This window comes from Bombus pascuorum, chromosome 8, assembly GCF_905332965.1.
Source record: "Bombus pascuorum chromosome 8, iyBomPasc1.1, whole genome shotgun sequence".
NCBI lineage: Eukaryota > Metazoa > Arthropoda > Insecta > Hymenoptera > Apidae > Bombus > Bombus pascuorum.
This window is the reverse complement of record NC_083495.1, coordinates 879,190-895,432: the sequence shown is the minus strand read 5'-3', so window position 1 is coordinate 895,432 and position 16,243 is coordinate 879,190. Positions and strand designations below refer to the sequence as shown.

The following is a 16,243-nucleotide window of genomic DNA, read 5'->3' as shown; positions in this document are numbered from 1 at the left end:
AATGGACAAGTAACCGCGGTGATTAGACACTAATGACAATTGTCCTAGGTTCGATAACGAATCCGCGGACAATGGAATAGTATACTGTACTTTCCTCCAAAGTCCAAGTCTGACTCTTTGTTAGAAACGTGAAGTATCCACAGATCGTAAAAGACGTTTTACTCGCTGATGAGATCGCACGAGAGAATGTGTTTTCCGTCGCGGTGATGCTGCAGAGGAAAACTATGATGGAGTGTATCTAAGGACACGAGATCATCGAATTCGTCGAGGAAAACCTTCGCTCGGAAAGTGAGGGAAATGGACGTTGCTGTTAATTGGTTAATTTCTATGTTGGTGGTTAGAGAAAGATGCTAGTCGCTCTTGAGAGAAAGTTGCTAGTGGGAAGTTGTTCGTGAGAAAAGCAGATTTCCCGTACCTTCTCGTAGTAGAGTTAAGGACTGTTAGAATAAAGACTATTTATCCGTTTGAAGGACCTTAGTTAACTAGATCTTAAAATTTATAGCGGGTCCTCAGGCTAGCTGAACATGTCCTGTGGAGATGCATCGACATCTGGTAATCATCGTGCCCGAAGAATAGGATCTGCGTGTGACGAGCCACGGAGCAGAGACCATTGGAATTTTTTTTTTCTTAAGTGTTTATTTATGCCAAGATCTGTTTTTTTTAATACATTGAAGTAATTCACATAAACTATGAATTAGAATAAGGTGTGTTAGGCAAAGGTACCGATACGCGACGGTACGACGTAGCCATACTGTATTGAGTGTCGTGGTTTTTACAATTTTTGTGTTTTCGTTCTTGTGTTGGTTTTTTTTTTTGGATTTAAGCCGCTGGGGAACGGTGCTTTTCTGTGTTCTTGTTTATGTTGTTATTTTTGTACTGAAACTTGGCCTCAAAACACGACGAGAGACCATTGGAATGTTTACTGTCAAGTGTCTCTACAACTATTTCTTTTTAAGGAGAGCTGTACAATTATTCTATACCTTTATTAGGTAAAACGTTCATCCCGTGACCGCGGCTACGTTCGGCGACTAGTTGTCGCCTCGAGCCCAAGCTCATTATCTCAGTCTCGGACAATTATATTTGGGTTAATTTATAAAGACTACAGTATTGGGAATTTTCCAAAGAAGTCCAAAGGGGAGACCCGGTGTCCTTTCATCTCTGACATATATTGTAAAAACTAATAGTTGTTCGACATAAATAGATAAATTACTTTTTAGGAAGAATATCAAGATAGATCGATTGATGTATTAAAAAATGTATGGTTTCATTAAAATAAATAAAGTTGATCTGTATGTTTCTACCTATAGAAATACTATTTCACATTATATCTCCCTTGAAACCATTCAATTTTTGTTTGCAATATTTTCCGACGTCATGAATAATTTCAGAGATATTCGGAGGGATCGATTTAAATGAGACAGTTTGTAATTATACAGTAATAATGTAAACAAATAAACGTGATTGAGGAAGAAAGCCGATTCCGCAACAGCCTATTAGATGTAGGATTTCTGTGCTTATAGTCTTACAGCCTGCAAATTGAAATACATTAGGAATTTTAACATATTAGTTAACATATTACTTTAACATATATTTAACATAGTTTAACATATTATTAGTAGTGCCGATATTTAATTTTTAATATGGTATTATAAAATATATTTACCGCTTCGTTTTTTATATAAGTTACAAAACAATTATGAATATTATGGTAGTCGAAATTAGTTTTGCTTCCTAAAAGTGAAAATATGTAAGTAGATATGTTTTGTTTATAAAAGCATAATATTCTTTCCTTTATATAATAGTAGTACAGCAAAATGATTATCACAAGAAATATAAATATATAGCGATTATTCAGTAATTATATTAGTTGTCAAACAAGTAAATCACTAATGTAGAACTCGTCAGAGACTATAAGGATAATGTTTTTAGATGAGAAAACTTATTATTTTCAATGAGGTATTAAGGATATAGTAAACCAATAAATACGATTGGTAACAGTTTTTCTACGTTTGCAATTACTAAAATCATGCAAGTGTTTATTCTTTTTAATTTTGTTTAAAATTTATCGCAAACTGAAAAATTATATAAACAATGGGATTTACAAAAGAAGCTGGACAAATTTTCATTCGAATTTTGTTTCCTACTTATAAACTAATAGCGTTGTGTCTGCGTGTATGATTAGGTATACATGCTGTGTAATAAAGTAACTATACAATAACTATATTATACTTAGTATTTTAAAGGTTTAACAGTAAGGAATGAAGAATTCGTTGCTTCATTAAAAGAAATTCTTTATATTATAATGGTAGGCGATTCACCTTTGATTTGAAGACGAATAATAAAAAATAAAAGTGTTAGAAAAAAAAAATAATTGTAATCAATTATACTTGAAAACTTATTTAATATACTGTGACTCCCATTAATATTCGGGCATTTATTAGCTTATTATTTCTTATTTAGAAAAAATATGTACATTAGATAAAATATATGTTTCTATTAACTGCAATATTTGTTTTAATATATTAAAAAATAGATAACTAGTTAACTATTAGAAATAGATGTTTATAATAATAATGTTCTGCAAATCGTGGCGCTTGAACATTAATGCGGTTCACTGTATATAGTTAGAGAATATATATATATGTAGTCACCTGTATTCGAGCTTCCGGTAGACCAATCTTTCCAGCGAGTCTCTCCCTGGCGAAAACGTCTGGATAATGCGTTCTCTCAAATTCCTTCTCGAGAGCATCGATTTGCTCGTTACTGAAGCTTGTACGATTCCTTTGAAGCTTCCTTTTTAAGCGAAGACGCGCCTGATCGTCGTCCGTGCCTCCGGATACACTTCCGGCGTTGCTGTTGTCACCTCCACTGTTCGTTTCGTCCGAATGTGTACCACCCTCCAATTCTGCAACTATAAAATAAGTTAACAATTTATGAGTTAACTTTTAAAATTTATTATACATTTAAGATGGCTGTTTATGCGTTTATTAATCTTTTACTAAATGCATATACGTCTGCAGCAAATGTCTTGCAATTTCTATATATGTACATTTTCAGATTGGTTGAGAAACCAGTATAATCATGACAATCGTATCTCATTACAGTTCTAAATGTTTTACGTAACACGTACAATATACATGTATATAAATGTTTTTTATGGTATATGTGAAAATACTTTCGCGAGTCACTGTTGATATTGTATTGGGTGGTTAGAAAAATTTGTTTTGTTACGAATTCCTATCAAATATTAAAATGTTCATTTTACAATTGTGATTTTAAGTTGGGTTAGTGATATACATATTATGTTCTTTCATTTTTCAATAAGTTATCGATCTATCTGTTATTTTATTGACAGATATACCTAGTCTAATATTCGGATTACCTGTATAAAAGCGTTTTCCTGAAAGCCTGAATAAAAGGGACAATTAAGATAATATAAATTAAACAATTAGACATGAAAAGAGATATCAGATAAAGTAAATGTTGTGTTTCTATATCTAATGGAATAATTAACAGAAGAGAGGAATTTATGAATTAATAATATACGATATCAAAGTTTTGAGATTAACTCACAATTGTTAATAATTGAATATATCCAGATGATAAGAAGAAATTACTGTATCAATTAATTATTCATATTATAGTTCTCTGTTAAAATATGTACGTAGAGGTTTATTATAATAATTTATTGGTTTATAATTATTGGTTCTTCCGTTACACGTATGTTTTTTAAAGGTTATTCGCATAAAGTGTTTCATTTCAAGCCGAATACATATAAATTATATAAAAGCACAAATGAGGCAGCAAAGGAATTATGGAGTTATTCACTGATGTAAAATAATTGGAACCAATGGTGTTCATTTTGAATAAAATTTTATATCCATTGATTCTTGTATAATTGTAATTTCATTTTCCATGACATGTTCTTCGAAAAGGATTAAAAAATTAAAAAATTTCAATCAAAAAATCGTTAAACTTAACTTAAAAATACCTATAACTTTACCTTCAAACATGAATCATACTAATAATTTATATAATTGATTGATTTAAAATAGATTTCCACAGAAAATTAAGTTCTATGTTGAATTGAGAAATTTAAAAATAAAATTCATCGCTATTTGTCTCACACTACAAAGAAAGTTTACGGAATAAAATACACCAATAAAATAATATTTACTATATACCATATATTATATATTATAAATATATTTACTATCTATAACGATGCAGTAGATTAAGTAATACTACTACTAATTTATAATAATCTGATAATACTTCCAATCTAGTTTCTATGTAGTTATATTTCTCCATATCAAAATTTTCTACTCCCCTTAAAAAAATAATCGCGAATCACGCGAAATCCTCTCTAAATTGATCCCCAAACTTTATCGATCCCATACAACGTCGCGAGTTTTTACTGACCCTCTCCCTCTTCGTTCCTTCTTTTTCGAGGGTCGTCGACAGAGGCCTTCGTCAGTTTTCTTATATAAATATCCACGTGCGTGCACGGTCTCGTGCATGTATACGTGCATGTAGAAACGCGAGGGGGAGGATTCGAGGGAAAGGAGGCGTTGCTGGGCGAACCTTATCGTCGGTTTCTGGGTGAGCGCGTCGAGGCGTCACTGGGTTTTGGCTCGACGACGAGAACTGCCTGGGGGTTGCACTGGGGGGAGGGTGGGGAAGCTGGTGGAATGGCTGGCTAGGGAAAGAGGGACGCACGATAAGACGTCGAGCGTCCCGACGCCAGTGTCCCTGTTCTCCCTTGCACGATACGCCTCTGTCATCCGTGCAAAGTGCCATCTCCTCTCTCTCTCTCTCTGTCTTCTTCTTCTTCCCTTTACTCTTCCAGTTCTGCTATTCTTTTTGCTTCCCCTTTTTATCTCTGGCTTCTATCTTTCACCTTCTTGCTTTAATTTTCACCTTCGTCGTAGTCTCTTCTTTGTTTCACTTCTTGGGACGATAATCTTCACTTTGGAGTCTTTGCTTTGGAGTCTTCGACGCGTTAATGGAAACCTGATAACAACTTCTCGATAGGGTCGAGCTACCCGTTTCTGTCGAGCCTTGCCGCTTCTTTTCCGACACTTACTGTCTGAGTTAGGTCTTTCTTCGCTTATTTTGGGAGTCTGCTGTATCGTTTTGTACCGTGGATTAGGCAGATGCTAATTCATTGTTGACCAAAAACGCGTTAATATATTTTATCTTAGAATTAATAATAAATACTGTGATCGCTGTAATACGTCTATTGGAAGATCCTATTCTACATTCTACTTTAACATGAAATTTTTAACTTATTAGTTACTACATATAATCATAAAAGATGACTATGTGAAATCATATATAAAGTTGATGGTAAATTATTGGTTAAAGCCGGAATTTTAGTAACTGTTTTATGTTGTAACAGATTAAAGACACTTCTAGTTAGTATGATTGTGAAGACCATATAGGAAAGATATGGTAAAGATATAGTAAATTTGAGTTCTATGCTTGAAATATTAAATTCTATTTTTATTTTAAATTTACCATTGAATAAATTGTATTTAATTGAATTTAATAAATACAATTTTGGCTGGATAATTTATTTTATAAATAAAAAGGTTACAAAATTTAAAGTACAGTTTTTTACTGATTTCTCATACTTAAACTAAAACATATTAACAAACGTGTTATCTTTCAAAATCATCAAACGAAACGTTCATTTCTTCTTTACCTTATTAAATTAATCTATTAAATATTATAACGAATACTATACGATAAATATTTTATATATTTTTGTCCATTAGGTGCATTTTATATATTCCTGCAGCTTCAAATTTCCTATAAATACAAAAAAATCTACAGTTTAGTGATGTATTACCATTTTCCTAAGAAGGACGATGGTTTTCATAATGATATCGTCGAGGAAGTGAGAGAACTCGAGAGATAATCCGTAGTCTCCCCTTTCATGGATGCGGTTAAGGTTCATCGTGGAAGCTGGCAGGGAGCCACGTTTCTAGTACTAAACTTCTCGTGGAATCGGAGGGCTGTTACACCAAGTTTCCACTACAGGATGTAGAATCCAGAACAATGTGGAACTTCCTCTTCCTCTTGCTTCTTTCGTCTTCCATCCTTCGCTCGTTGTCTGTAGCTTCCGCCTCCGGTTAGTTCTACTTTTCGCCTGTCGTTCTCCCTTCTCTCCTCTCTCCTCTTCTCTTCGTCGTTTTTTCCACCTCTCACAGTTTACACTTCGTTTGCCCTAGTTTTTCTCTTTTTGTTCCACTGATTGTTTCTTTCGATTTTTCTACGCTCTTTTCTCTTTTTTCAGGCTATTTTGCGTTTACTTTTCCGAATTTTAAGTTTCGTTTCGTTGGTCTTATTCTTCTTTTTTTAATCTATGGTCGTTTTGCTTTTAAAGTAAGTTTTTATTATTGATGTATTTAATAGAGATTGTTGTATTTTAGTTTATACATATTATTTTTCATTAAACGTCGATGCAAATTCCGATCATTATTTCTTTTTATTGGAAGTATTTAACAAAATCTTGCACCTATTCTACATTTAATAGTGAACAGAATGTATGAAGAAAAGAAACACTACATATATCAAACTAGAAAAGAAAGAAAAAGGAGGAAAATATATTTATGAAAAATTGATGAACAATTTGCGTACATAAAAGAAGGCGGAAAATTCAAACATCCTACAACATTTTAAATATTAATACAAATTACTATTATTTTCCCTTCAAATGTTAATATAAATTACTACTTGTCGCTGACGTCCAATTATTATTGATAGTGCAAAGCAAGTATAAAAAATTGAAAACAATCGAAGTTGAAGCAATGTGAAAAATTAACATTCAAAGTTAGTTTTAGTAAAAACAATCTCGAAATAAATCACTCTTCTAAGATGAATCTGAACATATTTCAAAGCAAAACGTTTTGAGCTTCTTTTCCGTGTAGAGATATTTATTACATTTGTAATATGTAAGCAAATTATACTACATAATTTTAGCGACTATTATTAATTAAGAAAAATCGCATAATATCACAAGGAAATTCAATTTTAAAATTATATTGACTTTAGATGTTTTGTTTGTTAGTCTCGAAAATTTTTTTTCCAATTACTTAAGTCAATCAACATCGAGATACTATATTACGTTAACTTAAGTTTTCGAAACATCTTATATACACATATTTACATACATACATATACATATTCATTATTATAGCAAATTTGAGTTATATATAATACAAATAATTTAACACAAATTCAATAGAAATAAATTTTCTTATTTTTCATCTTTTTCGATTAATAATTTAAAACTCATTAAGTAGATAGTACATATATAATAATTTAGCATCTAAAGTCTATTTGAAAATATCAGTATATGTATAACATATTTGAAATATTATTAATGAGGTATTATAATCTTGATGTGTTAATTTACTTTCATAAAGTTTTCTGTTAATATTAATATTTGTGAATTTTCAAAAATAATATGCACATAGTATTAAAATTAAAAGAATGCTGATGCTTTAGCAGAAACGTGAAAATGAAGTCGGCCATCGCGCTTGAGCGAGCTTGAACTCGGGTTGGTGGATAATACGTTGAACGACGATATGAGAGATTTGGTTGGGGCGAAAGACCAAGGACGAGAGTAAGAGTAAGAGAAACTGAATAGCTAGAAGGGATTCCCCTCCAACGATACATTCTCCTCTCGCTTCCAACATCTGTTGCGATCCTTTCGTTTTTTCCCGACATCTCTTGCGAAATTACAAAAGACTGATCCTTTTATGATAGAAAATATCTCACTTGGTATGAAACGATTACGAAAAGTGGAAAAATGTAATTTTATACTTTGTACATTTACATTTTTATATATTTTTAACTTGTAGCTCAAATATAATGCCATAAATTTCACATTTTAATCTTTATCATCTGTAACATAATTATTTTTTGTATTATCTAAAGAATATATTTTTCATATGTAGTGGTCCAATTTTCAAGTATCTTTCTAATGTATTTGTATTTTTATTTATTATTTCTATACTATTTAAATTTAAGTACATATTACTTTAATATCTGTTGCTTATGATTAAACAATCGAAATTATGTATTTGTTATATCTGATACTAAAAATACATACATATACATATTCATTATTATAGCAAATTTGAGTTATATATAATACAAATAATTTAACACAAACTCAATAGAAATAAATTTTTTTATTTTTCATCTTTTTCGATTAATAATTTAAAACTCATTAAGTAGATAGTACATATATAATAATTTAACATCTAAAGTCTATTTGAAAATATCAGTATATGTATAACATATTTGAAATATTATCAATGAGGTATTATAATCTTGAATGTGTTAGGGTGAAGAAATAATTTTATCCATTTCAAACGAAAAGTGTTCAACCCTGATTATTGCTCTTCGTGTACCTATGATCGTCGATTTTTCAACAGCTGATTGATTTTTGATTGAAACAATGCTACTTTGATCGCTCTTACGTAACAATAACTATAGTTTCAACGGTACGTAACTCACTCGTGACCAATTGTTATATTTAAATCTGATCAATGTGTGGGATCTTGATGGTTGAACGGGAGGTCTTTTTCATTATGGAATTGATCGATGGTCAATGATTGGTAAAGTGGCAAACGCTATTTGGAAGTGGCGCGGTTGTTTCGTCGAAACGTTTTTGATACGCTTGGGTTAGTCTTGTGTTGTTTGGCTTCTTTGTTGGGTAATTGTTGCTGTTTAAGCGTGGTTAAGCAACGAGAAGTGGGTTTCTGCGAACTTTCGGATGCAGGTTTCATGTATTTGTGAATTTTATGGGTTTTAAAATAGTATCTAAAAGATAGGATATAAATAATGTTAAATAGTGTAAAAACACAAATAGGTAGAAAAATACTTGAAAAGAAAGGCATTGTATTAAAAAATATTTAGGTAAGACTAAAAATCGAAATATAAAAGAAGAATGGTATGTCTGAAACGAAATAAAAATTGATTTCGATAATGCCCAATCCTGCCAGAAATGGTTCCTTTTTGTCTTCTGGAGAGTCTCTCGAAGAAGCAGAAAGGCACGCGTACGGTACCATATAGAACTTCAACCTCAGACCATAGAGAAAAATAGTTCCTTTGTTGTTACACCCTTCCATCCAGCTCTTCTGATGATCGTTCACGCATTTCCAATCTTCTCGAGGACTTCTCGTGTTACGAGAAATAATAAACTGTACACTAGCCACGAGTGGCATATTCGTGGTTGCCATTGTAGCAGCCGTGGTTCGTTCGAGTACGATAGAAAAATTCCAGGGGCGAAGTGGCGACGTTTAGCTAAGTGCACCGACGACCATTATCGGCGTTAATAATGCCGTTCGCCACTCGTGTGCTCGCGGCCATTACCCAGCCAGCTTTTTCTTTTCACCGATGCTGCTCTGGACTGGCTGCGTGACTTTATAGCTCGAGTTTCTCGATTCTCGAGTTAGGGACGATGTTTTAACGGTCTCGCTCGCGAGACCGTAGAAATCTACAGCTTTACGAGCTCTCATTATTCTTCAGACTTCTCCTCCGCCGCATACACGCAAATTGTCGACTCTATGCTTTCGTAAAGATGTTTGACTATTTTGAGGATTTCTCTGCGAGAATTGGGAATGTTGGCATATAAAATTGTATTCTTGTTGGTATTATACAGATACAGGTTGCGTTACGCAATTGGGATGGCTTATAATATTGAATTTGTTAAATGATAGAAAAATTTTGTTCAGAGGAAAGTTATAGCAGTGTCTATTTTCTTCATACTTCACTTTCTTTATATGCATCAAAATTGCACGAAAGATTCAATTGAAATCTTTTTTTAAATACTCTATTAAAGATATTCTGCCTTCACATAGTTTCTTTATGTTTTTCTTTAAAAATTAATAACAGTAGCTACGCACTAATAATATTAATGTAATTAACTCAATGATAGTAATATTTATTAATATTTGTCACAAAATTAAGTTTGTCGAAGATTGGATGTAATTTTCGGGAATACTATCGTAGAAACACTATCGAACACTCAACTTTTCAAGGAATCCGAATCTAAGATTTTTAGGTTGGAGTTTGTCGACTAACGGTTTCGTAAAGATAATCTGTGGAAAAAATTTCATTTATTGCCAAGGAGAAAAGAGTTAACAAAAGTAGTATTTCGTATTAACACTACATACGTAGTCGGATATTGCCAGTATCAAACGAAGGAAGAAGTATTTATAAACTGATATTTGTATGCGCTCCGTACGCTACCAACAATGTACGAAATAGTACTTTTATCGCATTTTATGTGTTACGATAACAACGAATAAACAAAAAATTCCATGGAATTAACAGAAACTGATATTTCTTACATACTTAAAATAAGCTTATCTGTGTAAATAGTTGAAATATCACACTATATATCGTCGAAGGGGTAACAAGGGGCACGGGGGCCAGATGCACCGTTCCCTGCGCATCGAATGTTCGAATAGCTACCAATGATACAGATGTTAGCAGGATTATTCTGCGGTGTTCATCGAAGCGAAGCCGAAGTCACCAGCCTCGGGCCCGAAAATTCAGCAAAAACAGCCAGGGTATTAAGGGTCGGCTAATAACGCGTAATACCAACCACGTCCCTTCCTGCTCGCACATTTTTATTATCCCTCTACCTTTTCCCCTCCTTTTTTTCTTCTCTACACGTTTTTGGCATTCGCTAGCCAACCCCGTAGTCTCGACACGCCATAGGTGAATCCTGTGTCGAGGGGTGGTATCCGCCAGGGAAAATAAAAAAAGATTACGCACATTGGGCCACTCGTTCCAGCGTGACACCTCGTACCCCCCGACGCGTTACGTCGCGATTATCATTTTGAAATCGACTAGAAAAGCCAGTCAGTGACAATAGCCGGCCATGATGCGTTAGTAACGGCCATTCACCGACCGGACCAGCGAAAGAATGGAACGGATGGATAGAGGGGAGGGGGAGGTTACATCAAGGGAAGGTTTCTAGACGGAGAGAGAATGAGAGGGATGATAGTTAAACGATATATTCTCGAATGGGAAACCAGTACAAAACGGTATAGGTACGTAAGGTTTTAGATGTATAATTTTGTAATGTATGAAACAAATTGTGTAACTAAAATTATAATTGTTAAATACATTCACGGTGAACATAAAATAAAAGTAGAATTGAAAAGTTCAAATATAGCTCTCAAATCGACGATAAATAAAATCCTTACATATACGATAAAATTTACTATATCATACCTACGTGACGTTCATGATCGTATTTTATTTATAATTAATAATCGTATTTTTTATAGTTAACTGTTTTATCTTAAATATAACGATGCAACAATATAAGAGTAATTTTAACTATAAAAAATACGATTATTAATTTAAATAAAACTTCTGTTCTAATCGATAGTTCGTCAATTCTACGAATAATGACCCATAAAAGTATTTGAATAGCTATTGTAAAAATCTTTCACGAATATATTATATTTCTTAATATATTTTTGAGATTTCATTAGCGTCGCGAAGAAACACTGTTGAAATACAACGATATTACACGCATAGGCATAAATACTCTTACACAGACACCTACACAGGCATTTGAACAGGACACTTACACAGGTCATACTCATTACTGTGTAGAGAATGGGGTTCAAAATATTTAAGGGATCATGGGTCACTACCTACGTCTACTCTGAGAGTAACTGGCCAACAATCAACAATTCTTGCACACGTTGTTAATTATATCATATCACTCGCTTATATACATTTGATTCTGTAGTTCTGTTTAATAAATATCACTGAATATTATTTTAACATAAACATTGTGTCTTCCACAGATTATTAATCTTAACTTTAAGATTAAATTCTAACAAACACGAGTACTATATGATTATGTCGGTGAAGTTTGAAACTAATCTGAATATTTTTATAGAGCTTACAACAAGTCGAGGCCGTTGACCTTCTAGAATTATGAAGTTATGAAAATAAATGATAAACAGCTTTATTTTGTTATACGGTTTTGTAGTGACTATTTAATCTAGTTTTGCTTGGCACGCTTCAAAAACCAAATTTTAATGTAAAAATGGAAAGATACGACAAACGCAGCTGTAAAATGATTGCATCAATTAATTTTCACTATTTCCATTTTCTTGGTGACATAAGTTTATCAATAGTAAATGACTTAAATCTCTACAAATTTTCATTCTGTACACTACAATAATATTTTCAAACACTATCCAATACGTGATTTAAAGCTGTACGAATTTTCATAATAAACATCACAATATTATTTTTACCCCCAAACAAATATTACCAAACTAAAACCTACCTAATCCAACTTTCTCAAACAACTATAATAATATACTTCGACCCCCTTAGACATTACAAGACAACATTAAGAAGACAACCAACCTCATAAGTAACGCCACAACATTTAAGGCATTAATATACTCGGTACAGTAATTGTTCGAACGAATTCCAACCCCTAATCCAAGGGGTACGTTTTCACCGCCAGTGTTTCCAACTCGAAACTTCTCTACGCGCATATATTCGGCATTAAGGACTGAGAATCCAATAAATTTGTCCGTGGGATTAGGCATTAGACCGAAGCGGATTATACGTTGGATTCCTATCCGGCGCCCGCGGGACGATAGCGATCAACCCTCGCTCTGTCACTCTTTCCGTCTCTCTCTCTTTAAGCTTCCTATAGCTAGCGATGGGCTCAAGTGCGTCGGAAGTAGATTCGAACGTTGATTGACTATTAGATGCGAAGCCTCCATAAGTGTTTCGAGAAAAAAAGGGGTAGTGCTTTTAAGTAGAAATCCAATCTATCGTATACGTGACAGACTCGAACCTCTATGAGTATTTTGGGAAATAACGAAGGTTTCCAAAGTAGAATCAAACGCTGCTCGAATAAGTCTTGTTCAGTTTTTTTCTGTTTAAATTTTAACATTTAGAAGCTTCAAAATTTAGAGACACCGAAATTCGAAAACTTGAATATTCGAACATACATAATTATAAATAAATCCTAAAAATTTGCAAATACTCGAGCGAACCGTTATATCTTAAGAACCCTCTGAAGCGGATGCTGGATTTACGTATCGGATTTGATTCGGATTTATGAGTACGTATTGAACTTGATCCCATCGCTAGCTATAGCGTATAACATATCGCAGCCAAGGATGATCCTTCTCAACTTGTATCAGTCGTTACAAGCCACTCGATATACAGAACCCTGCTACCCTCGTAATTACTTTCGCGCGATGCTAGCCACAAAAAAGAGATATTAAAAACGATTTTGGAGAATTTTCGAGCGTGAGTAAGCTAAATATATCTATACACCATGGGGCTCGATTCACGATGAAAGTAAAATCATAGAGATTTTACGGCTTGAAATAAGATGAAAATCAAGATAATAAAATTGTATTGGAAGCGTATCATTCACGTTGTATCCGTATTTCCCACTTATGAAACATCATATAGGGATACCATGTCTGAATATTAATTCATTGTAACTGAAATTTCAATCAATTTTTTTGTGGATTAAAAAAGAGAAATTTTTTAAATACATACCATTTTAATGATACGTATATAGGGTTACTCCCTCCTTACGACGAAAATATTTGAACACTTAAAATGTTATATGTATAGTGGGATGTGTTAAATACTTTGAAACTTCATTATCATTATAGCGAAGAACTGCCATGATTTACACTAGTCAAATCCGAAAATCTGTGCACCAATTATTTACAAGATATTTATTACAAATACATCGATATTTTATATCAACAATAGTATTTAACAAATAAGACAATCATGAAACTTGTCAGTATTATCTACACAGAGAACAGTTAAAAGTTTGATTTAAATCGATATTATGATTATATGAAAATTTATAAAGAAGTAACGAGATATTTATTAGAAATATATCAGTATTTTATAAACGATGCACATGGATCGATCACGAATTTTTTAAGTATTACTTATATTTATATCTACTTATATCTACTCAGAGGATTGTCAAGAATACCCTTGTTGTATGTACATTGATTTAAATGGATATCTCAATTGATTCTGAAATATAGACGTATGTAAACACGAGCTTAGTAGCTAATAGTAAAAGAACGTAGAAACTATTTGTCACTGATCAGCGTTCTATTATCGTGGTTGTGATTGGTCAGTAACACGGTGAGAGTGACAGGTTCATGTGTGTGAGAGAGACAGTGATCGAGAATTATTGAAGAATCCGGATCTCTTCAAACGATGATATCTCAGTAACAGAAAATCGGACCGAAATGAAACAAATAGTATTTTATAGGGCAATTTATTCTTTTTCACTCCAACTGGGTTTGTAGACTTCCATTGGTTTTGTAACAATAATTCTTTAAACTCTTTGCGGTTTTAATAGGTGTTACTCATATATTTAAGGTGTATTACAATAAATGTGTAATATATTGTAATATATTTAATACAAAATATTTTTTAGAAAAAAATGTGATAGGTATAAAAATGAACTCTTTCCGATTTTTGTGTAAAATGGAAGTTTTATTGTCGGGAAGAACTCATTTCTACTTTTAATATACGTGTATTTAATAAAAAATTAGTATACAGCATAAATAATCATCCTTAGCGTATAAATGTTAAAAATAGTCTCACTGAATGTGTGATTATTTAAATATATTTGTGATTTTCGCGAACTACGTATATCATTATAGTAATTAGACCAAGTATCTTGTAATTTCTACATATGTAGATATGTAGATTTGTTTTAAATTTTACCAGCATAATTGTAATAATTGGTTGTTATTACTATACTACGGATTTTTATACATTTACAGGATATGTAACCTCTTGGGTGCGATGTCTCGCTATAGTGGCTTTCGCGGATGTCATCTTATATTACGACACGCCACTATGGTGGCTCACTTTACTACTCATTCGCTCACCGTTTGAACTAAGTGATCTTTTTCATTTGTCTTGCTTCACACTTTTTTTGTCCTTGCAACGTTTTATGACAGTGTTAACAATATACAAGCAGAATATACAGGGTGCGCCGTTAGAATTCGGACAGAATTCAATTTGTAGTTCCCACCATATTAGAATTCAGATGTTTGTGCTGATTGACTCTGAAGTTAGTTAAATATGTCAATAAGTCTTCTATAACCTCAAAATGACAGAACTCGTTAAGCAAAACCCGGAATACGATAGAAGAGCGGCGATTATAGAAAGTCTTCGCGCCGGGAGAACGCCGGTCGAAATTATAAAATTCTTTAGCTACCCAAGATCGACGGTAATTTAATTTTGTTGTGGGCAAAACCAAATTTCCAGCAAGTGTTCACGTTTTGAGCGTTGTCTCAAGTGAGGGCGACGTCATGCCTCCGCACTTCTTCCAAAAAGGCGAAAGAATCACAAAGGAGGTTTATTTGGAGGTCCTGAAGACAGTAATAAAGCCGTGGATGGAAATTACGGCTTCTGGAAGGCCGTATTTATTTCAACAAGATGGCGCACCTGCTCACACAAGTCATCTTGTTCAAAATTGGCTCTCTGACAATGTGGACATGTTTTGGTCGAAAGATTTCTGGCCTCCTAACAGTCCCGACCTAAACCCATTGGACTATTACGTGTGGGGCGTTATCGAGAGACAAACTAATAAATGCAGGCACCCCAACGTCAACTCCCTACGAGCTGCTATCGAGTCAGAATTCGCGACAATTAAACGCGACCAGTTGAAGTCAGCGTGCTCGCGCTTTAGAGCAAGAATAGAGCAGGTCATAGAGGCAGAGGGTGGTTACATAGAATAAAAGTTCTCAGCAAGGACCCTTTAAATGAGATATAACAACATTTTCATGTGTTTTTGTGTATTGACTTAAATAAACAACTTTCTGCACAAAACTTCTTTTGTCCGGATTCTAACGGCGCACCCTGTATAGTCTTTGTTTTTGATACGTCAGTGCCAGATATCAATTGTTGCTTTTCGTTAAAATAAATATGCCATTATTAGATGCTCTTTTTAACATGCCGATTCGTATCCTTATAATTTTTTAGAATCTTCAACCTCAAAATGTCGCTACAATATATAAAACGAAGAGCAATTTGCTGCAATTCAGAAATAAACTTGGGTCACTATAATATATAAAATATGAAATCAAAAAATTGAAAATTTTGGGTTTGAATATAATTTTTTATAGAATTGATTACGATATTTTTTAATATATCGTCAAACTACCTTAGA

The 16,243-nt window shown here is 33.2% G+C and overlaps 1 protein-coding gene across 3 annotated transcripts in view; it reads right to left on the bottom strand.

Annotated features, from left to right (window-relative positions):
- The window catches only part of LOC132910093 (paired box protein Pax-6-like), a 147,868-nt gene that overhangs the window by 7,786 nt on the left and 123,839 nt on the right, over positions 1–16,243 (bottom strand). For all 3 annotated transcript variants that reach the window (XM_060965539.1, XM_060965540.1, XM_060965541.1), the window contains exon 7: positions 2,652–2,911. In XM_060965539.1, the coding sequence (XP_060821522.1) occupies positions 2,652–2,911 (260 nt within the window). The remainder of the gene's footprint in view (positions 1–2,651; positions 2,912–16,243) is intronic.